General features: G+C 47.6%; 1 protein-coding gene across 2 annotated transcripts in view; it reads left to right on the top strand.

Annotated features, from left to right (window-relative positions):
- Positions 1-26,927, top strand: part of Itsn2 (intersectin 2) — a 111,278-nt gene that overhangs the window by 80,672 nt on the left and 3,679 nt on the right. For both annotated transcript variants that reach the window (XM_055626135.1, XM_055626126.1), the window contains 8 exons: positions 15,252-15,373; positions 18,456-18,562; positions 19,388-19,571; positions 22,198-22,296; positions 22,986-23,153; positions 23,499-23,714; positions 24,215-24,336; positions 24,986-25,068. In XM_055626135.1, coding sequence (XP_055482110.1) covers positions 15,252-15,373; positions 18,456-18,562; positions 19,388-19,571; positions 22,198-22,296; positions 22,986-23,153; positions 23,499-23,714; positions 24,215-24,336; positions 24,986-25,068 — 1,101 coding nt within the window. The remainder of the gene's footprint in view (positions 1-15,251; positions 15,374-18,455; positions 18,563-19,387; positions 19,572-22,197; positions 22,297-22,985; positions 23,154-23,498; positions 23,715-24,214; positions 24,337-24,985; positions 25,069-26,927) is intronic.

Genomic DNA, 26,927 nt, shown 5'->3' with positions numbered 1-26,927 from the left:
ACCAGCTGTAGTCATACCTAAGTGAGAGTGAAGACAACCCAGCATGACATTGTTGTGGGACAGGACAGAAGCATACAGTTTAAGTCCAAGCACTGTGGCAGGGCTTTTTGTTTTTTGTTTTTTGTTTTTTGTTTTTCCTGCATATCAAGGAGAGAAGATGAGGAATGCCTAGTTGCACCATAGATTGGTGAGGCAGAGAAGACTTTCTGGCTGGAGACAGCAGCTGGCAGACCCAGGAGATAAGTAGTAGTAAGCCAGACTCGGCCAACTGAGGAGTTTACTCCACACAGTCAGTGCTGGGGTGGGCAGGAAGTGTGGGGTGGGCAGAAGCTTTCAGTATTGCGAGGATGGAACTTTTATGAAGCCAGCAGTGAAAGTAAAGGCTCAAGAGATAGTTAGGGGTGCAACGATGCTATAGCCTGCCAATGTTGGAATCACCTAGAAGCTCTAAAATATTTCTGAGTCCTGGCTGGTGTGGTCTGAAGTTTAACCTGAGCAAGGGGATGTTTTCCAAGTTTCTCAGATGATTCTCAGATGCATCAGAGGTGAAAAAAAAAAAATGTGTCAAAACTCTGAGGGAAAATTGGCAGACGTTAGGCACTGACAAAATGGGAGGGAAGGTAGAAGTGGCTTATTCCCAAATTTTATCTTGAGTGGCAGAGTGGGATAATAGATTAACTGTGTCACATGTGGGTCCAGAGTCAAGGGAAGAAGGTGAGGCTTTCCAGATATAATTGCCTAGCTCTTTAGAAAGACAGCATCCTGATGGACAGGGTTTGCTATGCATCAGCTGGGAGTGGGCACCACCGTGCATACTGGTAGCTTTTGGAACACCACAGGTAGCGGTGGCTCCTTAGGGAGAGGATTAGCGGAGGAGAGATTCTCAGGCTAAGGGTTGGGAAGTACAAAGACCAGGACAACAGGCAGCAAGATGTGTGAGACTGGAGCATGCTGGGGGGCTACATTTAGAAAACAAGGGTTCTGCCTGTGTGGAAAAGGACTCATTTGATACTTTTCAGAGATTCACAAACAAAGTAATTCATTGTTTCATTTTTACAGATGGAAAATTAAAACAGATTAAAGTCCCAGTAAGGAACAAGTTGGCTTAATGATCTGGCTTCTGAATTCATGCTATGAACCTTATATACTTGTGTGCTAATGCTACCACCATCTATATAATCATGAGGTCTAGCGGTACACATTGCTCATACCAGTAAAAGAGGAAAAATAACACAGAAGAAGCAAGGTGGATTATAGAAGCAAGAACCTGTAGTGATAGCATCCAGAGGAAAAGGCTGCCCATAATCAGTCTTACTGAGATATAAATCATACACCTCTTTAAAATGTACAACTCAGGCCCAGCTTGGTGGCACACTCCTTTAATCCCAAGAGGATTAAAAGAGTCAGAGGCAAGCAGATCTCTGTGAGTTCAAGGCCAGCCTGGTCTACAAAGTGAATCTAGAACAGCCAGGGCTCTGTTAAACAGAGAAACTTTCAAAACCCAAAAATGAATAGATGAATGGATGGATGGATAAGTTAGTTAATTACTTAATTTAAAAATGTGCAATTCAGTAGGTTTTAGTATAGTCACAGTCATGCAGCCATTGCTATAATCAATTATAATATATTTTCATCACCTCAAAAAACAAAACTAAACTAAATTGTCCCTTCCTATCTCCCTGGAACCACACACATGCATACAACACACAGCATACACAGTCCTTAGCCCTAGGAAACTATTAATCCACTTTCTGTCTCCATATGTTTGCCTGTTGTAGTTATAAGAAGTGTAGGATCCTATAATTGGCTTATTTCACATAACATCATCTGTGTAGTAGTATGTATCAATGTGTTATTCCTTTCTATGGCCAGGTTAAAATTTTTCTTGTTTGGCTGTGTCATGTTTTGTGTTCCTTTGGTAAATGCATGGTTTCCAGATGGTGTAGTTATGTTGTTTTCTAACAGTTCCAAAGTGCATTGGTCCCGCTCTCAGGGAAGGAAGGAGTCTGTTGCTCTGGTCCTTCCAGCGTTTCCTGTTGTGTTGTGGCTTCTGGCCAGGCTGGTGTGTATGGCTGCGCTTGTAAAAACTATTTTATTTACATTTCTTATGCCTCTGCCTCCCTTCTCCACCCCAATCCCTTCCAGTACTCCAACACCAGGTAGGAGAGAAAGAAGGTTAGTGGGAGAGGGGGCAGAGTTCTCTTTGGTTACTTGCTGCTGGTTAGGGTCATTGGGTTCCTTGGGGCAAGTCCAATCTTCATTTCATGATACCTCAAACGTCTTCTCAAACTCCATCAATAGCAACCAGGAGCAGCAGGGAGATCAGCAGCAGCCTTCTCTCTCGGAGTTCCCTTTGTCTCTATGGGCTTAGGCCTTTATTCCCTCTCCAGAGTCCTCAGTTTGAACTATCTGCAGCTGGCAAAGAGCCCCTCTCAGAAACTGCACGAGGCAAATAGTTTGCCGCTGTGGGCAGTCGGAATCAGTCCCATGTCCTATATCTGGGATCAAAACAAAAACATGTTTATATATCATAACTGAGTCTTTAAAGACAGCAAAACTTTCCACTACCAGTGTGTGTGCTGGTGTCTTATACGCATTTTCCTGAAGAGAGATGGTATACAAAATCCCCTTTAAGTGGGGGAGGGATCTCACTAAGTAGCCCTGGCTGGCCTTGAACTCAGAGAGTCACCTGCCTCTGCTTCCCAATTGCCAGGCTTAAAGGTGACTGCCGCCCAGCTACAGCATCTTTCCATGAATTCATTTGCCACCTGCATATCCTCTTTGCTAAGGTGTTAAGTTATGTGGCCTTTATTTTCTCATGGTCTGTAACTTGTCTCTTTTTTCTCTTGACCCTGTCTTTCATGAAACAATTTTTTTTTAATTTGTTGAGGTCCAATTATGAATTTTTTTTCATGGATTATGCCTTTTGTGTTTTAAGTCATTACTTAACCCAAAGTCATATAGATTTCCCTCTTCATGAGTTACGTTTTGTGGCTCACGTTTGGTACTTGAGCATGGTGTGTTTGACTTCATTCTGATGAGCAATAGATCTGTCCAGAGCAGCAGTTCTCAACCTGCGGGTCACAACCCCTTTGAAGGCCGAACAGCTCTTTCACAGGAGTCACATATCAGATAGCCTGCATATCAGATGCTTACATTAAAATTTCATAACAGTAGCAAAGTCACAGTTATGAAGTAGTAACAAAAATATATGCCTGGGGGGCATCATAACGTGAGGAACTGCAGTAAAGGGTCACAGTGTTGGGGAGGTTGAGGGCCACTGCTCTAGAGTCTTACACGTGTAGCTCTCATATCACAGGGCCATCTGTTGAGATCATGTGCTCTGTTGTTGCCTGTTCTGAAGCAAACAAAGATCAGTTGGCCGTTATATGAGTCAACTTCTGGGTTTTCGTGGGAGCCAGCAGTCAATGTCTGTTCTCTGGCGCATCCCACACTGTCTTGGTTCCTGTCCTGCAGTTCCATGCTGAGAGTTTTCCCCTTTGCCATACTGTAGTGGCCTTTCTGGGTCTTTTGCCTCTCCATGTAAACTTCAGAATTAATTTTGAATCACTTTTCTTCATCTTAAACAATAACAGGAAATTATGAGGTGTTCTTAAGAGAGAGACTTCATGCTATTGTCAAAAGGCAACAATCACTCAGTGTCTCCAAGCAGGTGAATAAGCAGAACTCCCTGGGGGTCCACGCCTTGTTCCATCACTGAGGATGAAAGCCACATCGCACATTGGGCATTAGGAAGCACTAGTTCACAGCATATAGTAAGTTCTAGAATAATAGCTGACGTGTTGTAAGCACTTTCTGTGCAGCACACAGTGAACCAGGCATTTGGGGATGACCAAGTGGAGCTCAAGTCCCTCCCGACTCTGTAATGTATGTTCCTGGCTACCCCATCTGCTTCTCCGTAACCAGGACCTGCTTTCCTCCAATCCAGAAAAGCAGAATCATCACCAATCGATCTGAGGTGGGGTGAAATGAGGGTGATGAAAGGCACAGCTTCAGGTGAATCCAACCACTGTGAAACCAGAGTCAGGAGCGAAAGAATAACTGAGTCCTGAGCACAGCAGGGTAGGGTGCCCTCCAGTTACAGAATCATGGGCACTGGAAATAGGAAGTGTATGAATATTCCATGGGGCACATGAGAGGTGTGTAGGCGACTCAGTGATAACAGGAAAGGATAGACTTAGGAAAGCCCTCTGCCCACAGTCAACACTATTTGATTGAGTACTACTGCAAAGTGCTGCAGCAAGAGGCTACAAGGTTCTAACTGTGTGATGGGGTTAGAGGCTGTATAAAGGACCTACTGTGTCACTAAGACACAAAAAAGGTAAAGGAAAGAAAAGGTCATGTTGGTTTTGTTTGCAGTGCCTGAAGATGTTTGACATTCCAGATACCTTTTTTCTAATTCCTTTTTCCTTGAGAAATCAGTTCAAGGTCAAACCAGGTCAAGTATGTAGTCTACATCTGGCAGTGAGTGTGGTGTAGGTAGTCCCCACTGCACTCTGCCTTTCCTTCCTGGGAGAGACACCTGGTAGCTCTGAGGTGCTGCTCCGCCGCCCAGCTACAGAACGCCGTCCTCAATTCAAGAGGCTTCAAAGTTACATTAGTCAGAGACAGCTCACATATTGTTAGAGTCGAAACTTCTGGACTGGGAGCAAGGAAGGACCTACCCCCTCTTGTTCCATCTCTTGCCTTCAGCCTGAATTCTAAAGAGCGTGTGGGTGAAGTCCGTGGTGGAACAGGCAGGGTAGGGAGCACACAGCTCCTAGCCTGAAGTAACTGCCAGTGCCCTGGGGCTTGGGAGGGTGCACAGTGTGAGGACTGGTGCTCGGGAGGCGGAGACAGGGATCTAGCTAGCCAGACTAAACTGTGCAGGCACCAGGTTCAGCAAAGACCCCGTCCAAGCGAGTGGAGCGTAATCAAGGACAACACCTCACGTCAGCCTCTGCCCGCCAGACGTCCTCACGCACACACACATGCACCCCTATTTGTGAACATGCATTCATAAACCACACATATTTGCACACAGAGAAAAAGAGTTCGCTGTTGCCTTACGATCTTTCACAGCAGATTACGAAATAAAACTAAATCCGATAAATGTGTCAACAGGGCTGCTTCAGGGACATTCTGAAATACTATTATATGGTAATCTTTTTACAGTTCTGTAACGTTTCAGTACAGTTGCATCTAAATACTCAACTTCAGGCTGGATGTACAGCTTGGTAGACATCAGAAGGGTATAGGAGCCCAAGCTGGTGGAGTACATGGCACATGAATTTAATCACAGCACTTGGGAGTTAAGGCAGAATGATCAGAGTTTAAGGTCAGTCTGAACAATACACCTAGCCTATGTCCCCCCCCAAAAAAAAAAAAAAAAAAAAAAACTTTTAAATTTGTTTTTAAAGGGCTGGGGTATACTTTAGCTGTAGATCACTTGTCTAGAGTATGCATGAAGCTGCAGGTTTGGTTCCCACCAGCACCAGCAAATAAATAAAAATTTGTTAAAGAATTATTTAAATTTTCAAAAAAATATGTACCCATCACTTTATGGTAGAAACATACTAATTGAAGCATTGTTTTTCCTTAATAAATCTTTACCAAGTAGGTACAAAAATACTGTTTTCTATGACAGCAGTTTTCTAGAGCCCTGATGAGACATGTTTGTGCATGAGACAGCCTTCAGAGAGTCACACAGTTAAGTCTTGCAGGTTTTCTGTTGGAAGCTCGCCTCTTCATAGAGCTTCCACACAGTGCGCCGGCCATTCTGCAATCCTCAGAGTGCCTCGCAAAGCAGAGCGCACAGAGGACGGCATTGTTCGGTGGCCTTGCTCTCCTCAGAACCGGCAAGGCCTTTCTGATACTTATGACCTAATCTCAACAAACACAGCCTGTCTCAGCCAGCACAGGCTATTCTTTATCCTCGCCTTTTGGGAGCTTCCCAGGTCTCTGTCTCCTTCTTAAGAATCCCTCTTTTTGCTTCTTGTTTGCTCAGGGATTCAGAACAGAAGTTCACAGCCATCACAGTGGGACAGAGTTTTCATTAACTGTGACTCATAATCTGTCTCCACATCCACCCACGCTGTGAGGGCCTTGTAGTTCAGCTCACTCCAAATAGCTGTCCCGGAACTTTGACCTGCCATTCTTTTCTGTCCATGCTTCCTGTCCATCAGTGCCTACGAGGAAATTTCCATCACTTTTTGTGGTCTGTAGGTCAGGGTCCATCTCCTATCATAGTTTACCAATCCTTGAAAACCTTCTTGAGGTGCCAGGCACTGCAGATATAGCAGATTATAAAACAGACAAAAATACTGCCTGCTGGCAGTTGACAGCAGAAAATGAACAGATGCCGTATCCCAGGAAAATAAAGTAGGGAGGGAGGAGAGAGTGCTGGGTGGGGGTGGAAGGATTTCATTTTGAACCAGACACTCAAAGATGTCTCCAGATTGATACTGTCGGAGCAAAGACTTGAAGGGCGCAGGAGAATCTGGGGAAAGGACCATTCCAGGAGGAGGGGACAGCACACTCTAGGACCTGCCATAGGAGTGTCCCTATGATGTTTAAGGAACAGGGTGGTGACCGGTGACCTGGAACAGAGGGGACAGCCAGAGGGGGCTGTTTTATAACTTTGTCTTTCGGGGGTCTTAATAAAAGGAGAGCCATGATCTCATGTGTTTCAACAGGGTCACCCTGGTAGATTACAGTGAGGGGAAGGACCAGAAAGAAGCAAGGAGGTCCACTAGTAATGTGCTCAGTGATCCAGGCAAAGGAATGGACTAGAGTGGCTTGAGTCTGGATGTGGTGCAAACTGATCAGATTATGGGTGTGTTTTGGCATTAGGGCCAGTGAGTAAGAAGGGTAATAAGGTCTGTATCCAGAGATCTTAGCATGAGCTGGGAAGAAATGGTGCTGGTAGTGAGTTAAAAGGTGATGGAGGGGGGCTAGAGAGATGGCTCAGAGGCTAAGCGCACTGGCTGCTCTTCCAAAGGTCCTGAGCTCAATTCCAGCAACCACATGGTGGCTCACAACTGTCTATAGTGGGATATAATGCCCTCTTCTGGCAATGTACACAGAATGCATACATAAATAAATAAATCAATTAAAAAAAAAAAGAAGGTGCTGGAGGAAGAGCCAGTTAGGCAGCAATGGTAAGGATGTGGTGTTTAGCACTGTCTTGAAGAGGGAGATCCTGCATAGGCAAGAGAATGTACAGTCGTGTGCAGAGTATAAATGTGGGAGTGGGCCAACACATCCTTAACCAGATCGCTGAGTCCACAGAGAAGAGTCCCAAGGCCAGAAACAAGACACTCACTCACCATGAGGAGTCCGAATGGCTGCAGAGGATGAGGAAGGAAGGGAGACCTAGAAAGGCAGGGCAAGGAGGTAGGACAAAATTAGGAGAGATGCTGACCTAGAGGAAGGAGGTGGCAGGGTGGGACTCTTGCCTGGCCCTGGGCGGATCTACAGAACCGGAAAGAGGGATCCTAAGAGTTAGTGGTGGGGCAGGTAAAATGAGTTACTGCTACTAATGGAACAACCATGGGGGACATTAGGAAGCTGCCTTTCTTTCAGCAAAAAATACCTGGGGCCGGCAAGGTGTCTCTGCAGGTAAAGGCATACACGGCAGAATCCTGAAAACATGCGTCCAAAGGAAGGAGAAAAACTAAATCCACAGAGTTGTCCTCTTTCCTCTACACATGCACCATGGCATGCATGCTCATGCACGAACATCACACACACATACATAAACACAGTTACGGTAAAAACGTGTGGAGGGCTGGCGAGATGGCTCAGTGATAAAGCAGTTAGGGCCACACAGGCTGGATGGCCTGAGTTCAATCTCTGGAGCTCACACACAGGTGGGAGGAGAGTACCGGCGCCACAGAGCTGCCCTCTGCCTGCAGTGGTGCACACACCAAACAGAATGATAATAAATAAAAGGTTTTCACTTGTGTTTTGTTTTTTTTTTTTAATTGTGTGGGGGAATATGTGCGTGTGAGTGCGGGTGCCTGTGGAGACCAGAGGAGAATGCTGGGTCCCCTGGAGTTCCAGGCAGCTGTGCACAGCCTGTTGTGGGTGCTGGGAACCCAACTCAGGTCCTGTGCAAGAGCAGCCAGTGCCCTTGGTCCCTGAACCATCTCAGCAGCCTCATAAAGAATATGTTTCTCTTTATGTTTCTCATAAAGAGAAACACTTGAAAGTAGTGTTAACTGTGCACATTTCCTGTTATGTTCAGTAAATGTTTTCCCATAGACACTGGTATTTGTTGAAATGTGTATTCTCTTCTATGTGTTCACATGTCAAGCTTATTAACTGTTCACACTGCTCATATTGATAATTTTCATTTAAAAGTATCAGCTTTACCACTGACATTATTGTTGCCTTTTTTCTTTTTCCTTTTTCTTCTTTTGCAAGGACGCAGATTTATTTTCAGAAAAATTCCACCTTTTATGTTATACTTTCAGGCTTTTTGTGCATTACAGACAAGCTCAATATTGTCATATCTCCCAGGTGATGGCTGACAGTGTCTCATGCGGATCCTTTGGCATTTGTTTTATTTTATTTTGTTGGTTTTTCTGATTGATTCTAGTTTTCCAAGATAAAAGTTTTGCAGTTTCACACAAGCCTGAAATTCAGTATATAGTCCAGGCTGACCTCCAGTTCATCTCAGTGCCCCTGTCTTAGTCTTCTGAATGCTGGATTACAGCCAGGAGCTGCCACACCCAGCCTGGTGATGACTCTGTAGATACGACATTAGTAATGTAATCCGTAAGAGAGAACGGTTGTGATCTCAGCGCTGCCTTCCTTTTATCCTCCCTGCCTCAACCACTGCGCAGGGTGTGCTGTGTCCCGTGTAGTGTGTGCTGGCTTTGTCATAAGTTTGTGTTTTCTTTCTTTCTGAGCTACTTTCTAAACACTTGTCTTTACATCTCACACTTAATAACTCTTAGATGGATTTAATTTGGTATTTTATCCATTAATGTATTACTTCCGTGATAATATTTACTGTTGGTCTTTGCTTTTTTAAAATCTATGTGGTTTTGGTGTATTGTATGTAGTGCATGTGTGTATTAATGTGTGTGTATGTGTGGGTGCGCATGTACACTGGTGTGGAAGCCAGAGGTCAAAGTCAGGTGTCTTCTGTTGCTCGCCACCTTTTTTTTTTTTTTGAGATAAGTTCTCTCATTGTGGTGTGTGTGTGTGTGTGTGTGTGTGTGTGTGTGTGTGTGAGACTTTTGTACTTTGAGCTCCTCTTTAGTAGGACTTGGTTTCCCGGCGGTGAGAGTAATCCTCCCAACACGTTATACCCTTTCTTTGGCTGAGCACCCCTGAATTACCACAAGCTAGGGGACAATTTTTGTGTTCAATCAATAGTTTGAGAATTTTTAAAATCCAAGTTTTGGTGATGCTTAAGCCAACATCTCCATTCTTCTCCCAACAGGGACAAAGCCTTTTTTAGTCCCTCATTCCGGTAGAAGGACTTACACCCTGTCATCTCTAATCCCCTGCCAGACCCAGGCAGAAACCAGCTACAGCAAGAGCACAGAGAGAGCAGCCTACAGGCTCTGCCTCTGTGCAAAGGTCAAGGTGAAAGTGCACCTGGGAGCAAATGGCCCAGGCCCAACACCATGTTCTCACCACTTAACAAACGTGGCTGGTCCCTGGGCTCAGAGCACCATACCTAGTCTGATATTTAGACCTGTGTTAGACACAGACCAGGGGGCATATCACTTTATGGACTAAGAACAATACGAGCTAGTTTATAGAGCATATTAAAATACAGGATCAGGGGCCGGAATGTAGGACCATGGCAGAACAAATGCTACCGCGACCCACAGTGGCCACCGACTATGGACACAAACCAATAACAAGGAGCCACAGAGAAACAAGTCCGGGTATCAGTGGGACGAAGGATGGGAAAGGATTTTTCCCCACAGTGGTGCCCCTCGAGCCTCACTTTGAAGGATTCTCTGTGGGAACCAGACTGTGAAGGAGGAAAGAAAGGCAGAACTTCGCAGAGCTGCAGGAAGACTGTGTGCCACACTGTAAGGACTGAGCCCCAGGCAGGAGGTGGGGGCAGGGTGGGGGAGATGGCAGAGCTGTCAATGCAGAAGCTAAGAAGCAGCCTGGAGCTGGACAATGGAGACCCTGGAGCCATGCTCCTCAGTTAGAACTTCATTCTGTAGTCGGTGGAAGCCTTTTAACATTGTGTAAGGAAAGGAACATTAAAAAATGTATGTGTGTGTGTGTGTGTATATATATATATATATATGTATGTGTATATATATATATATATATATATATATATACACACACACATATATACATACAGTGGCCGGCTAGAACTGTTCAACAGAAATAAGGGAGTAGCTGGAGAAGCCCCATATTTAAATTTTTCCGGTAGTCATATTTTTAAGTAAAAAGACACAAAATTCCAGTAGTATTTAATCAATGTATCCAAAATATCATTCTGATATATAGTAAGTTTGGTTGGTTAGCTGGCTGGTTTGTTGGTTAACTGGGTTGTTTTTGAGAGTCTTACTGTAGCCGAGGCTGGCCTGTTAACTCCAGATCCACCTGCCTCCATCTTCTGAGTGTTAGAATCACAGAAGAATTCCACCAGCATCTGGCCAATATACTACTGATGCAATATTTTAAATTTCATATTTAAATATGTCTTCAGAGTCCAGTGTGTGGTTTACATCTGCAGCACCTCTTTATTGGACAGGCTCTACTGGATGGGTTCAGGCACACGCCTCATTGATGAGTGTAGGGACAGGGCTTCTCAGAATCAAACAGGCTGATGGCACTGTGGCCCACGAAGAGCAAGAAGAAAGCTTCCCCCGCAGTGTGGCCAGATTCCTGTGACCTTACAGGACAGGAATGCTATCTCCTATTTTGGCCTTTGCTGGTTCAGGAGAAGCAGAGAGCTTGGCAGCAGACAGAGGGAGACATTCAGAAAGGAGGTACCAGGAAGAGGAACATCGCAAAGGCTGAGAAGGGACACAGCAAGACTCTGAAGGGGCAGCATTTCCGAGGTATCAGTGCAGGGGCAGGTGGAGGAGGCTGTGAGCTAGAAGAGGGCACTGCACCCAGCAATATTGGGGTCCTTCCTGCCCCCCCGATGGTGGTGTTAGCACAGCTAAAGAAAGGAAAGGGAGTCACAAGTGTAGACCTTCTGGTGACTTTGGCAATGACATGAAAAGGAGAGATGCTGGAGAGGGAATGGGGCTGAAGGAAATGTGCCAGTGTGCTTGTCTTTACTAATGAGCAGGAGGGACATCTAACTCTTTATGGCTAAAAATGAAGCTGTGAAAACTGAATATGGGGTGGGGTGCATCTGCAAGAGAAGACCAGTTAAGGATTCTGGCCCTAGAGAGAAATAGGATTTCTGTACCCTGACCAGAAAAGAAATATGGAGTGAGAAAGTAAAAGGCAGAAAGTTTAGGGGAGACTGGCCCCCTGAACACAGGAAGTGAACGGTCGGAAACTGAACCGAGAGTAGGATTTGAAGGGCCATTGGAATGAAATGCAGGGGTCAGGGCAGTGCAGTGATGAGTCAACTCCACCCTCATCCTTACGAAGCAGACGCCATGTACATGTCAATGTACATGGATGCTACTTGAGGCTCTTCCTGAGGCTCTAAGCTGTTCTTCTAGATAGGCCGGTGCTGGTGCATGTTAAGGGAACTCACTGAAAGTGAGATACAGGCACAGTGATACAAACGCAGTGCTGTACAGAATGTGTCCAGGCTCAGGGCTGGGGCTGGGGCCCAGTGGTAGAGTGCTTGCCTAGTGCGTACGGCCTTCTGCATTTGAGCCCCAGCACCACAGACTCACACAGACTCATTTTAATGATTATGTATCCACCTTAATGACTTGCAAAAACCCACAAGCACACTTAACTCCAAACATGAGTAAATATAAAGAAAAGCGCGGAGGGCTGGTGAGGCCGCTCAGCTGCTCAAGGGGGCTGCCCAACCAAGCATGGCAGCCTGAGCTCAGTGTCCAGCGCCCGCGTGGTGGAAGGAAGAGCCAACTCCTGAATGTCCTCTGACTTCCACTCTCATGCTGTGGCACACGCATACACAGACACGCAATAAATAAATGTACGATGTAAGTAAAAATTGTTTAAAGCTAGAGGTGGCAGCACATGCCTTTAATCCCAGCACTCTGGAGGCAGAGGTAGGAGGATGTCTGTGAGTTCAAGGCCAGCTGGTCTACAAAGTGAGTTCCAGGACAGCCAGGGCTACACAGAGAAACTCTGTCTCAATAAAACAAGGAAAAAAAGGAAGAGAGAGAGAGAGAGAAAGGAAAGAAAGAAAGAAAGAAAGAAAGAAAGAAAGAAAGAAAGAAAGAAAGAAAGAAAGGGAAGGGAGAAAGAAGGAAGAAAAGAAAGAAAATTTTTAAAGAAAAGTACTACACAATAGTAGAGATTGAATGCAGATATTTCAAAAAATCCCAAACAAGGAACATGAATGACTGAGGTTATAAAACACCATAGGCCCTGGGCTGGCTCAGTGGTTAAGAACACCCACATGGTGGCTCACAGCCAGCTGGAATCCAGCTCTAGGGGATCTGGTGCCCTCTTCTCATTCTGTGAGTTCCAGGCACTCACCTGGTGTACAGACGTACATGCAGGCAAAACACCCATACACATAAAATTCGATTTTTTTAAAGTAACAGGTGCAGTAACCTCATCAGAGGTTCTGATTGCTTCCGGCAGTCACTTGACCATGACCAGTGTCTCTGATGATGCAGTGAGTAGCACTGCTAATGAGCCGTCAGCCACACTTGTCCTCCATGCTAGACACAGTCCAGTCACGCCAGCATCCAACTGGTCTTCACTGTGTATATGCTGCTTGCAGTTCTCCTTGGCAGACAGAACAAAATTCAGTGCTCCAAAGTTGGCAGTTTGAGTATGACAGTAGCACTGTGGTTTCTGGTTGGCCAGCACCCCATGTCACCCACTAAATTGAGCAATTTTTTAAATAAACCTGTTATTCTTGCCTGCAGAATTAGAAAAAACTATCCTCATTAAACTGTATATTAGCCCAAATCTGTGCAACACACAAACACCCGTACATGTACTGTTGGTTTCTTTCTTTCTTTCTTTTATTTTTTGAGACAGGGTTTCTCTGTGGAATCTTGGCTGTCCTGGAATTCACTCTGTAGACCAGGCTGTCCTCAAACTCACAGAGACCCACCAGCCTTTGCCTCCTGAGTGCTAGAATTAAAGATGTTCGCCACCACACCCGACCTACAAATATATTTTTTTTACCTCATAAGAGGGTGGGAATACAGCTCAGTGGTAGAGCGCTGGCCTCGCATGCACAAGGTCGTGAGCTCAGTCTCTAGTCCTGCAGTGGAAAGGTCAGAAAGGGTGTAAGCAGCCTGAGTGTTCGCCTCATGGGCACTACCCTCCCGGGTTCCCCACCCCCCACACACAAGGAGGAGAAAGGAGTCTGATCCCTGCGTGTGCTCCCTCTGGCCAGCTCTCTTTCATTGCTTTGGGCTCCCTGTGGGGACCTCTGCACCCTCCAGCACTGTCTTCATACCCAAGCCTGTGCTAGGGACAGCTCTCTGCTGCCTCAGGTGAAGGGCACTCCATTCATTGTCTTCTTCTAGCTTAGCTTTAAAAATACAAAACGAAACAAACGAAAGTGTGTGTGTGTGTGTGTGTGTGTGTGTGTGTGTGTGTGTGTGTGTGTAAATCAGAGGACAACTTGTGGGAGTCAGTTTTCTCCTCCTATCATGAGTTCAAGAGCTCAAACTCAGGGCATCAAGCTTGTCAGCAAGCGCCCTTACCTGCTGAGCTAGCTCACTGAACCCAGCTTTTTTCCCCCCTATGATTTTTTAATTTTCACTTATTTATTATTAGCTTACAAAGAATTATTTTTCATTATGGCTGGAAATACTTTACCTGCTGCTTCACGTGGCAGCATCCTGGATACCATTTAGAGGGAAAGGGAAATTTCTTAAGCCAATTCAGTTTAGTAGCATTTATTTCAGCAAATAACCACAAACTAAAAATGATTCCTGAAGAACAGTTACCAGAACTACTGAGACTTTAGCTAGCAATGTTATCCGATAACATTTATCTAAAAACAGAAATGAGGTCTACAGAAAACAGCTACAGTGGTCATTTGGTTACAGTTTAATTGGTGATTGGGCTGGAAGGATGGCTCAGTGATTAAGACACTGCATTCTTGCAGAGAACCTGAGTGCAAATCCCAGCATCCACATTAGGCAGTTCACAAATATGACTAAAGTTCCAGGGGACTTTACATCTCTGTGACCTCGTTGAGTTCATACACATAAATAATTTAAAAAGATTTAAACAAAAATAATCATAAGTTAATTGACCACAGGGCCTCCTGCAACCAGCCAGAAGCCAGTTAGTGCGATTAAGTTCCACATTGGTTTGACCTGTTAGCTGCCCCCATCCAATCACGCAGCCTCCTACAAATCTGGTTTTACGATACCTGCCTGTTTCTGCTTTTTGCCTAAGGAAGGGCTGCCTGAGGGGTAGTTCCCAGGACTGCTGTGCCGAGGCTTTGCTTCGGCTGTGATGTCAGTCTCTGATGTGCCTGTGAGCTAGCTGCATGTGACCCCTCTGAGTGGCTATGTCTGCATCCGGTGGTGGGTCCAGTCCTGCAGGTTTGCTTTCAGTGGGCTTATTGGGTCTTGTTGGGTCCTGAGAACTTCAGACCTTCTATCCTTAGATCTTTCCTTGGAAAACTCCGGAAACAGGTTCTCAGGCCTTTTTGTTGTTGTCGTTTTCTTAACAGTAATTCAAAGTGAATTTGGGCATTTTATATCATCTAAGCACTTGCCAGCACCATGTGAGTGGTAGACTGTACTTCTTTTGTGACTGTTGGGCCAAAATTGATGACCCAGCGATGGCTCATGAGCTGTAGTTTGGAAAACATCGGTCTCAATTACTGATTTATTTAATCATTTCAAGAATTTTCGGAACCATGAGATGCTGAAATTCTGGTCTGTTTGAGCTATTTCTAGAATCCCGAATTCTCCCACTGTTGCTCAGCAAACAGGAGCATGCTCTAACTCCATAGCTGTGGTAAAACTGACCTGTGGGAGCACTGATCAGTGTCTCCCGCCAGCTCTCTGCAAACGTGTGGCACTCCTATGGCGGCCCGGCACGTCTGCTGAGAAATGTCCGTTTTCTGTGAGGTGACTAAAGCGGTGCTTTAAGTTCTACAACTCTTCTCTCGGCAGGGTGTGCCGATCTCCAAGCCTTGGACACGATGCAGCCCATGGAGAGGAAGAGACAGGGCTACATTCACGAGCTCATCCAGACGGAAGAGCGCTATGTGGATGATCTGCAGCTGGTCGTTGAGGTGAGGGCTGTCTCTGGCTCCAGCAGGAGACAGAGGTTGGCTGTCCCTGCCACTCTCACTTGGAAGCACTGTGAGCCATCTTTATTGCAGGGCTGGGTCAGAAGCCCAAGACCTCTCACATGCCACACACCTGTTTTACCATTGAGCTGTGTCCCTTGTCTGGGCATCACTTCCATGTGACCCCCAGGCAGCGACGGGACCTCCTGTAGCTGATAGCTGCCCCTGTTCGCTGATAAGGCAGAAGACTAAGGTCCTAATACAGGCACATGCTCTTCCCCAGCTGAGCCCGCTCAGTGTAGAGCAGGGAGAAGGGCACCAGGGAACATCCTAGGTGGATGTTTGAAGGAGAAGGGCTTGGAGAGGGTGTGAAGGCCTCCATGGGCTTGGTCCAGTTCTTGCCTAACTGTATTTACAATGCCATTTGGAAACCTGACGTTTTCCTTGGCTTTGATACCTCTAGCTAATGTTTATGTCAGTTTAGGAAACCAAACGGGAGCAACCTGTAAAATTCCCATGTAGATACTGTGTGTACCTGTACACGTGGCCAGTGGCATCGAAGCTGATGACAGCGTCCTCTTGAGAGGCACACTTGACCGTGGCTTGTGTCTGAAAGCACAAAAGGCGACTCTGCTTCTACACTGCTTCTACTCTGCTTCTGTTTCCATGGCTTTCAGTTGCCAGGAAATGTACCAAGGTACATACCTGCTGTGACCTGGCGAGCAGAGTGGAGCAGGGGCTGCATCTTTCTGCATCTGCCCCAGCAGCTGCAGCACCTCCTGCACACATACACTGCCCTCACTCCTGCACTGGGAATGCCTGTATGCCTGTTTTCCTCACACCTGTGAGCACCATATATATATATATATACACATATACATATAACATATAAATACATATATGTATACATATATATACACATATACATATATATATACATACATATACATATACATATATAAATACATATATGTATACATATATATTCTACTTTTTGGTTGGTTGGTTGGTTGGTTGGTTGGTTGGTTGGTTGGTTTTGAGACAGGGTCTCATTTAGCCCAAGCTGGCCTTGAACTTGTTATATAACTAAAGATGACCTCAAACAGCTGATCCTCCTGCCTCCATCTTCCAAGCACTGGGGTTACAAGCATGTGCCATCATACCCAGTTTATGTGGTGTTGGGGGGGGACTGAACCCCAGACTTCATGCCTGCTAGGCAGGCATCTACCAACTGAGTTAAATCCTTCACCATGTCTGTCTGTCCTTCATTCTTCATCCCCAAACTGAGCCTGGCCCTGGTCAGCCTTTGAATACGCATTGAGTGATTAGATGCATTTTTCTCTACTTCCCTATACCAGTACAGATGGCCTAGAAGAAAAGCCCATGATCCCAACCAACCTCCTAGGAATGTCAGCGCTGCTGCCAGGCACAGTCCAGGGGGACTTCGAATGGCTGTGGAGTCCCAAGTACTCACCCATAATATAAGCAGACATGGGGTGCTTGCCTACTCCAGCTGGGCACCTCAGGAATGTCCATTCGACCCTCCTCACCCAGTATTCTGAGAAGCTGTCAGGGATTTAGGGTGGAAGCACTGTGCTAAAATGACTTTCTCGTGGACGTTTCTAAAGACTACCATCTTTTTCCCTCTGCCTTCCTCCCTGAGCCTGCTCCCGAGGCTTCTGTAGAGATAAACAACTCAGCAGTGAATTAAGAACAGAGGCCTTGCCCACCCTTCAGAGGCAGCCCGGGGCAGGAGAACAATGTTTGCAGGATTGTTGTAGGTGTCCTCTGTGTTGTGTGGAGCTGAGACATCGCCCCAGTTCACAGCATTTCTAGCTGACAGCTGTGGCCCACATTAACACAGAAACATTCCATAAGGTTAATGGCAGAGACCAGAGGTAGCCAAGGAGTTCCTATCTTTCTTTTGCACAGTCATCCTGTTGGAGAAAGACCAAAAGAGGGAACAGTAATCTAATCAAGCCCAGAGAATAGGTCCGGCCCCAACCAGGAAGGGCTCCCCAGTTATGGTCAGACCACTAGGAGTCTGCTCTGCCAGGAGGAGGAAGAAGTGTGGCTGTATAGAGGGGCTAGGGACCTACGAGTTATACTGCAGTGTCAGGGCCTGTGGTGAGATCTGAGGGAACATCTCCAGGCCTGTGAACCTCAGGGGGCTGCACCTCATCACCTGCTGAGTGTGGAGCTTATGCATGGTATAAAACAGAGCCCTGTGTTATATGGACCTTGGGCAAATCACTCTGTGAGCTGCGGCTTCTTCATAAGCCAATGAGCGATGCCAGGAGCTGAGTTGCTTCACCTGTGCTTATCCATGCAGTTAAGCGGGAACCCCGTATACACGTGTGTGCATGTGGAATTCAAGTGGAGAGTATTTCTGCCACCGGCTTCTGCTGGGCACATCTGCTCAGGGTCATTATGGGGTGGCAGAAGACAGCACTGTTTTCTTGCCCAGCAAACTCAGAGGGTCCCAAGAATTCCAAAATGATCAGCTCCACAGCAGTCACTCTGTCTGTTCTGTGGGTTCTACCGTGCAGGGCCCTGTGCCCAGCGCTGCTTGGTCCCCACGGCAAGCCTAGGAAGGAGGCAGGAGATTCAGCCCTAAAAAAATCAGCCTTAATAGAATTCTAACTAGGAAAAGTAGGGAAGTTGTGCAGTTTCAAATCTAATAGTGAGCCAGCATGGCTCAGCCGGTCAAAGCGTTTGTCCTGGAGTTCAGTCCCTGGGGTCTGTAATATCTGTAACATCCTTTGGCAAGATGGGTGGCAGAGACAGGAGAAGAGCTCAGAAGCTTGAAGGCAGGTGCACTGCTCAGTGAGACCCTTTCACCTCGAAAACATGGAAGGAGCAAACCCATCCACAAAGCCACCCTCTACCCTGTGGCTCCATCTTAGTTTCTGCCTCTTCTCCCTCATGTGCACACGTGCGCAGTAATGACAAGCAGCCCTTTAAAAATCTCCCAGCCGTGAACCTGCTGATTTGAAGTGCCGCTGTCTTGCTGTTTGAGTGCAGGCAGTCACACGTGGCTGAGTACCCACACTCGGGCTAAGCGAGGTCTGTGTTTTGAACTCAGGTTTTCCAGAAACGGATGGCAGAGTCGGGCTCCCTCACTGAAGCAGAAATGGCCTTGATCTTTGTGAACTGGAAGGAGCTCATCATGTCCAACACGAAGCTGTTGAAGTGAGTTGTGGGTGTCACGTGACGGTGTCTTGCGCCGTCATCACCGGAGCCCTTCAGGGACCACCCAGCAAGGGAACTCTGTACTGTACTCTGTACTGTACTGCCCCTGTACTCCTTGCAGTCCAATAGCCTTTGCTGAGATGCCCGGTAACTTAAACACGTAATTGTTGAGAAAAGTAAAGAAGTATCATGCCAAACTACTTTGATTGAACAGGGAAAGCTGCCAGTGAGCGATCCCAAGCTGGTACAGCACGGGCTCAGCAGGAGGGGAGGGACAGGCAGGAGAGGGCTGTAGCCACAGCCAGGTGACTGCACAGGGCTCATGTGCTGTTCCCGCCCTAGGGAGCTTTCTGTCGTTATACAGTGTTGCAGGCCAGCTGGCCAGTTTAACCCTGCCCACATCCCTGCCCTGCCTGGGGCACAGCCACCATGAAGACACCGGTCCTTTCCAACCCCTAGCCACTGTGGTGCCCTTGGAAATTTCTTTCTCTTGGATTTAAATGAGGAAAAACAGATTTTATCTTTCAAAAGGAACTTTTTCAAGAAACTAAGGTGAATTGAAGACTCTCCCAAAGGCCTAGAAAGCACCCTGATGTGCAGACCTCATTGCCTTTTTCTTCTTTGCTAATGTTTCCACCAGACTGGCTCAGCCAGCAGAGCTTTAGGCCACACTTCTGCCCCTTCCTACCAGCCATTTATTCCCAGGGTCCAAGGTTCCTAGATCATGTGCTGGGTGCCATTGTTTTTGATCTCGGTAGCTTTCGCCCTTTAATTGCCAAGGAAGGACATTTGTGGAGAAGAAGAGTGACCGTCAGTTCCTTGCAGGGCCTTGCGGGTGCGGAAGAAGACTGGGGGTGAGAAGATGCCAGTTCAGATGATTGGGGACATCCTGGCGGCAGAGCTGTCCCACATGCAGGCCTACATCCGGTTCTGCAGCTGTCAGCTGAATGGGGCAACCCTGTTACAGCAGAAGACAGATGAGGACACGGACTTCAAGGAATTTTTAAAGGTATGCCCAGCCTGGGACATCTGGATGTCTGTGCTACAGACAGTACAGGCCTCCTCAGCCTGGAGGCAGCGGCACACCTCCCGCTGCGGCATCGCAGCAGCCGGCAGGAGTGTCCGGTCAGTTCCCAAAGGAGGCACAAACATGGTGAGCAGCTTCCTGAGTGTGGTGGTGTTCCAGGTAGAGCTTATTTCCCTTGGCACTAGAACTATGATTTGTGCACCCTGGATAAGTAAGTGCTGTTTTGTTTTGTTAACAACCATATGTATCAACTGCTTTGTTTTTCCAAAGAAACTTCCACAACGCCACATCTTTTTTAGTTATTTATGTGTATGGGCGTTTGCCTGTGCCTACGTCTATGTCTGTGAACCACGTGCATGCCTGGCACCTGTGCAGGTCAGAAGAGGGCATTGGATCCCCTGGGACTGGAGTTACAGGTGGTTGTGAGCCCCCATGTGGCTGCTGGAAACCAAATGCAGGTCCTCTGCAAGAGCAGCCAGTGCTCTTAACGGCTGAGCCAGCTCTCCCGCCCCTATAATAGCACTTCTTAACTTTGCAAATTATATTTCTTTAATAACCATCCTATTCCAGAAAGAAAAAGAGCTTGCCTTATGTTATTGTTGGCCTTGCTCATTCTAGACAAGAATTCTTCCTCTGAGCTACAACCCTAGCCCCCAAATATGACTTCTCAATAAAAATAAAAAAAGCATGAAAATACCTTCATAGCAAAGTAGGTGGGTACATGTCTATCAGAAAACCAAAAGGAGGACAATCTTCCTGTCTGTGACTGCAGTAAGTGACTTCGCAGTCACTAAAGGTGCTCACCCCAGAGTACTGGCGACCGTCTTCAGCTGCTGCACCATGTACTTACAGTCTGATGGAGGAGACACGAAAGCATGATGCACCCTGTATGACCTGGTGCCCAGAGGAGCCACAGAGAGGAGGGAGGGTGTCCCAGGGGAAAGTAGCCACAGAGAAGCATGGTCTGGGACTTAAGAAGTTAGTGTTAACATTTCTGTGTTTCTCTGCCATTTGAGATTCCTCTGTGGAGAATTCTCTGTTTAGCCCTGTACCCCATTTTCAACTGGATTATTTGTTTTGTTAGTATTTACTTTCTTGAACTCTTTATATATTTTGGATATTAGCCCTTTTTCAGATGTGGGGTTGGTAAAGAAATTTTCCCAGTCTGTAGGCTGTAGTTTTGTTCTGATGACAGTGTCCTTTGCCTTACAGAAGCTTTTATTAATTGTTGATCTTAGAGCCTGAGCTGTTGGTGTTCTGTTCAGAGAGTTGTCTCCTGTGCCAATGAGTTCAAGGCTTTCTCTTCTAATAAATTTAGTATATCTAATAAATTTAGTATAGCACATGTTATGTTAAGGGACTTGATCCACTTGGACTTGAGTTTTGTGCTGGGTAATAAATATGGCTCTATTTGCATTTTTCTACATGTAGACATCCAGTTAGACCAGCACCAATTGTTGAAGATGATATCTTTTTTCCATTGTATGGTTCTGATTTCTTTGTCAAAAATCAAATGTCTGTAGATATGTAGATTTATTTCTGGGTCCTCAGTTCGATTCCATTGATCCACCAGTCTGTTTCTATGCCAGTACCATGCAGTTTTTATTACTGTTGTGCTGTAGAACAGCTTGAGATCAGAGATGGAGATACCTTGAGAATTTTTTTTATTGTTCCTAGGCCCCCTACACATATGTATGCTGACAGCTTGGTCTCTCCCTAGCGAGGGGAATGGGGCCTGTCTCTGACAAGGACTCTCTTACATTCTTTTTTATCATTTCCACCTGCGGGGGGCTGCCTTGCCTGGCCACCATGGTTGAGGATGTTCAATCCTGATATGACTTGATATGCTGGGATGGGTAGGGGTGGGGGGTCTCCCCTCTTCTGAGGGGAAGGGGAAGAGGGAAAGAGGGTGGGACCAGGCAGAGAGGAATGAGGGGGCTATGACTGGGATGTAAAGTGAATGAATGAATAAATGAATGAGATTAATGTTGAATCAGGCATGTAAAAAAAGGGCAGTGGAGACAGTGCTGGCAACGGTTCATACATTCATTACCTCAGTTGGCAGTTGTGGTTGCTTCTGATGAAGCAGGAATGGTAGACATGCTGAAATAAAGGAAATCAAGAGCTGTCAGCAGACAGATGAAGTGAGGACTCCTGGATGGGAGTGTGGGTAGGTGAGTGGATACATTATGGAGATAGAAAATATGGCTCAATGTAACCTCATGTGGGGTTACGTTGAGACTGAGGCAGGTATCTTTGGAACATCTAATGTGAAATGTAATGATAGAACTCCAGAGGATGACTCGTTACAGATGCTGAGCCTAAATTTTTTGAACCTGGGGCAGCAGCTACATTGAGAGAAAATGGAGGGGAAAGATGTGTTGAAGACGGGAGCCAGTGGGCTGGGGCTGGGGTGGGATGGCCAGGGGTGGGCAGTTCTAGAAGCAAAGGAAGAATGAACTGCACAACCCATGAGAAAGCTAAGCAGGGTGGGGCTGGGCTGAGAGATTTCAGATCCTTTTGTTACGTCTGAAATCTGGATGGTGGTCCCAGCAGGAGTTCTGGCCAGAGTTTCTGTTGTTTTCTCACAGGCTTCTCTCTTTTGCAGAAGTTGGCCTCAGACCCACGATGCAAGGGCATGCCCCTGTCCAGCTTCCTGCTGAAGCCCATGCAGAGGATCACTCGCTACCCCCTGCTCATCCGAAGTGTGAGTCCTCGGGTGGTCTGACTCAGGAAAAGGATCCATCTGGCTGGCCAGAGCCAGACAGCCAGCGATCCTCTGCCCTGCCCTAGGCTCCTATGTGTGTAAAGGCTAAGGTCTTGAAGTGGGAAATAAAAGCAGGATCTGATATCATCCCCCTGCACAGGAGCTGCCCTGGCATCCCATGATCACTGTGTTTGTGGGGCAGGAGGTTAAAGGCGTCTAGCTGAGGAGCCATCAACCAAAAGAGAACACCATTAGCAGAACTGTGGGCTCTAACCCACAGTTAGAGAATATTCACAAAGAGAATACAGGTTTTAGCAAGCAACATAGTGAATTTTCTGCCAGCTTGGACTTCAGGGACCCTGGCTCAAAAAGCCAAAACCACATAAACAAAAAGCATGACTTCAGTTGCTCGGGAGATCTGAGAAGGTACCTGTTGGCCTGTTATCAAGACCCAGTCAGACCCCTAGCCTTCTGTCACCCCCTGTTTGTGTAGCTAGCAGCCCCTGTTCCCCCAAGGATGGTGGGACTCTGTGCTTCCCAGGGCAGACGCCATTACCTTTCCTCTCACTGGGGTTTCGCCTAAGGCCACACTCAAGTAAGCAGCAGGCCAGGGCTAACGGAGTCTGTGGACCGCTGGTGGGCAGGCTAAGGGCACAGAGCGACCTACCTGCCAATGTCTCCTGTTCCAGATCCTGGAGAACACTCCGCAGAACCACGTGGACCACTCGTCCCTGAAACTGGCCCTGGAACGAGCCGAGGAGCTGTGCTCTCAGGTGAACGAGGGGGTTCGCGAGAAGGAAAATTCAGACCGGCTGGAATGGATCCAGACGCATGTGCAGTGCGAAGGCCTGGCTGAGGTGAGGCTGCGAGCTGAGCTGGCTGTACCGCCCTCACCTAGCCATACTCCACTGACCGTTCGGGTTCACCGTCCAGCCCTGCAGGACACCCCTTGGATCACCTTCCTGCCTTGGGCAGGGGTGCATTGGGGGTTTTGTTGTAAGCAGAAATCAGTAGACTCAACTATTGATTTTCCACAGGGTCAGTGAGAGTTCTAAAAAGTGATAAATGGGAAGGTTTTTGTTTGTGTGTGTTCTGGAAAGGTAATTCTGTGTCACCATGTAGAAGATGTTAACACAGCACCCTCAGGTGCGGGGCACTGGGATCATTTGTGTTCACTTACAAAGTGCATTTTCTCCTCTAAGCAACTTATTTTCAACTCCCTCACCAACTGCCTGGGTCCCCGGAAGCTCCTGCACAGCGGGAAATTATATAAGACCAAGAGCAATAAGGAACTGCATGGGTTCCTCTTCAACGACTTCCTGCTGCTCACCTACATGGTCAGGCAGTTCTCGGCTTCCTCTGGCTCTGAGAAGCTCTTCAGCTCCAAGTCCAGCGCTCAGTTCAAAATGTATAAAACGGTGAGTCCACCGTCTGCCGCCGATGGGACCTCCGTCTGAGCACACCCTCCCACCTGGTCCTGCCCTGTTCCCAGGGCCTCCTCCCCTGCTTCAAGTGGCTTGTGTGTCCTTTGTCACTTCCTAAGGGAAGGAGCCCTGTGTGCCAAAGCTCAGCTGCCTGCTACTGTGACAGCAGGAGCCAGCCCCAGAGTGTGGCTTCCTCCTGGCAAACATGACATCACGCCACGGCCAGCATCCATGTCTCTGTGACCAGGGACACCAAGCCAGGTGTCAGATCAGCAGCCCAGGCACTTGTCCCCAGATCCGTGGCACTCACTTAGTCCTGGGTATTTGCCAAACAGTCTTGCTTTTCTTCCTGGTTATAGACCTTGGGCACCAGGCCGCTCTCTGATTCTCCACAAGGCTTTTCAGAACTTTTAAAAGAGCTCTCTGGACACAGGTGGGTGGGTGGACTGCTGGAGCCCATCTTACAGCCAGTATTTTGGCCCTGATTCTTTCAGCCCATTTTCCTGAATGAAGTGTTGGTGAAACTCCCCACCGAGCCTTCCGGCGATGAGCCTGTCTTCCACATCTCCCACATTGATCGGGTGTACACCCTCCGAGCAGACAGCATTAACGAGAGGTCAGCCCTGATCACGCCACCTGCCCTGAACTCTAGGAGGGAGCACGGACATGTCCCAGTGCCATAGGTCCTCTTCACTCACGAGCGAGCCCTACTAGCGCTAACCCCAGCCTCTCCGGCCCACAGCAGCCCGGTGTGGATACACTGGTCACACAGCTGCCTAGTGACAGGTGCCTTCTCCGCAAATGGCAGATCATGCCTCCGTCCCCACCAACATTTCCTTGGGGGCTGCCTGAACCCCCCCGCAGATCTGCACCCTGTAGACTTGCACTTGGCCCTCCCTACCACATGCCCGCCAGCCACGCTTCCCTCCCGTGGAGCTCCCGGGGCAGGCGCCTCTGACAAGCCCAGGGAACACGGCTGCTCTGCACAGTTGTCCAGCCAGCAGCCAGCATGTCAGGTTGCCACCAGTGTGGCTGTGTCTCCTAGCTCTGAGCTCCCAGTCCCTCACTGGGGCCTCGTGTTGTTGAAAGCTGTTTTTAGGAAGTCTCTGCTCCTCTTTAATTAGCAGTCTAGTCTGTCACCTGGACTAAGATTAGGTGACTGGAAGCCGAGGTTAGCAAAGGAGAGAAGGTGTGGGGCTGGGGAATATGCTGGAGCCCAGGAGCTGCCTGGCAGTCCTCAGGCCACCATTCTGCTTGCTCTCCAGGACGGCCTGGGTCCAGAAGATCAAGGCTGCCTCAGAGCAGTACATTGACACTGAGAAGAAGAAGCGGGAAAAGGCTTATCAAGGTAACTGCGGGTGCCCCTGTGGGTAGAAACCAGCTGCCAGGGGGTATGGGCAGACTGGAGCCTTGTCCTAGAACACCAACTGCTCCCCCAATGCGGCCCGGGAGATGGATTCAGATCACAGCGGAAGAGCCCGGACACCTCCCCTGCCCCACTGCAGCCGTGCCAGCCTGCCCCGAGCTCTCACATGCTATGGGACAGACGCAGGCCCTGCCTTCTCCCTGCAGCCAGTCCTGCCCTACTCCTTCCTCCACTCTCCTGGCTAACCTCACTCTATGGGGCTTGTCTTGTCCCTCCTGGCCCCATTTGCTGGGCATGGCCCTCTGCCCCTCTCCTCTCAGCCTGTGCCTCCCCCTCCTGTCTCATTCAGCACCGAGTACCCTGAGCCCAGTCTGCCCCAGCACCTCAGCCCCACCGTTCTTTGGCACACTAAGTTCACTCCACATCTTTCCCCCATTGCTGTGTAAATGACATTTTTAGGAACACTAGTAACCTACCCATTGCTTGTTCTAGCTTCCTCTACTTACACACACACCCACACACACCCTTTCCCCACCCCCCTGGACTGCCCCATATCCTGAGGCTCCTCCACACAGCTTCATCCGAGTTCTCAGCTCTCTTTCCTCCTGTCTTCCCGGGAGTCTACCCTCCTCTGAGCATTGTACCCTCAGACAACCCTCCCATGGAACATACATTCTGCCAGGCTCAATGATGGGTTATGGTTACCCTCTGCAATCCCAACATTCTAGACAAGCCCTCTCCAACAGCTCTGCTGCCCTCCTGGGGCCTGTATCCTCTGCAGAGGCTCCATTTGGCCTCAAATAGATTTTCTTAATCCCAAACTCAGGTTCATCCCCAACGTTTCTTCTCGCTTAGCCCGTTTCCCACCATTTCTCCCATTGCTGTGTCACAGTGCACTGCCAGGCTTCCCCCTTAGGAAGTACTCTTCCCATTCTTCAAGGCCCAAGTGGAACTCTGCCTCCTCCATGGCATCTACAGCAGCCCTGCTGCGCTAAATCTGCACTGTTCTCCAGACTTCACGTCTGTTCTCTGAAGTCACCACTGACTCCTGGGGTGCCCGTATGTGTCCCACTGTGTCCTCTGTTCATGGGACAGATCATCACCAGCCCAGTGTCCTAAACGACCCTTGGAAAGCATTTTTGGTCCCCAACCTCCATGCGAATTCCGAGCTCCATCTTCCATCTTCCCTCAACCTCTTTGCCCAGAGTAGGCCCGCCCTCCCCCTCCTGCTCTCCCAGCCCCTCCCAAACCTCCCTCCTTCCAGTGCTACCACTTAGCTTCCCACTGCTGAAGCCAAAGCTTTTTATATGTTTTTATTCAGGTTCCCCTTGTTTTGTTCTGTGCTCCTGAAGGTATGTGTAAATCACCTTTTCCTAAATGAATACTATTTTAAAAGCTTGCTGTTGAAAAATCAATGATTGAATCATTTCACAAAACATTTAATGATCTCCTAATTGGTCAAAAATCAAAGTTTTTCCTGAGTTTCTCACTGTCTGTGTATGTTGTTCTACATTCTCGGTGGGTACCGTCCCTTCAGATACAATCATTTGCTGTGTGCCAGGCCCTGTGATGTACATAACAGGCCTACAGAGGTAGGAAGGCCAGGCTGTACCTTCAGAGTGCGAGGGGCTGACCCATGGTAGAGACATGGGGACACTAGGGACCATCCAGTACTTATAGACCAAGCTACACACCACTGAAGCTGAGGCAGGAGGCCCTCCAGGCTGAGGTCAGCCAGCCTAGTATACCTAGCAATACCTTGTCTCAAAAATAAAATAAAATAAAATAAAATAAAATAGAATAGAATAGAATAGAATAGAATAGAATAGAATAGAATAGAA

This window comes from Psammomys obesus, unplaced genomic scaffold (genome assembly GCF_907164565.1).
Source record: "Psammomys obesus unplaced genomic scaffold, mPsaObe1.curated_primary_1811, whole genome shotgun sequence".
In the NCBI taxonomy this organism is placed as follows: Eukaryota; Metazoa; Chordata; class Mammalia; order Rodentia; family Muridae; genus Psammomys; species Psammomys obesus.
The sequence above is the reverse complement of the archived record's forward strand: the minus strand, read 5'-3'. Positions and strand labels throughout refer to the sequence as shown.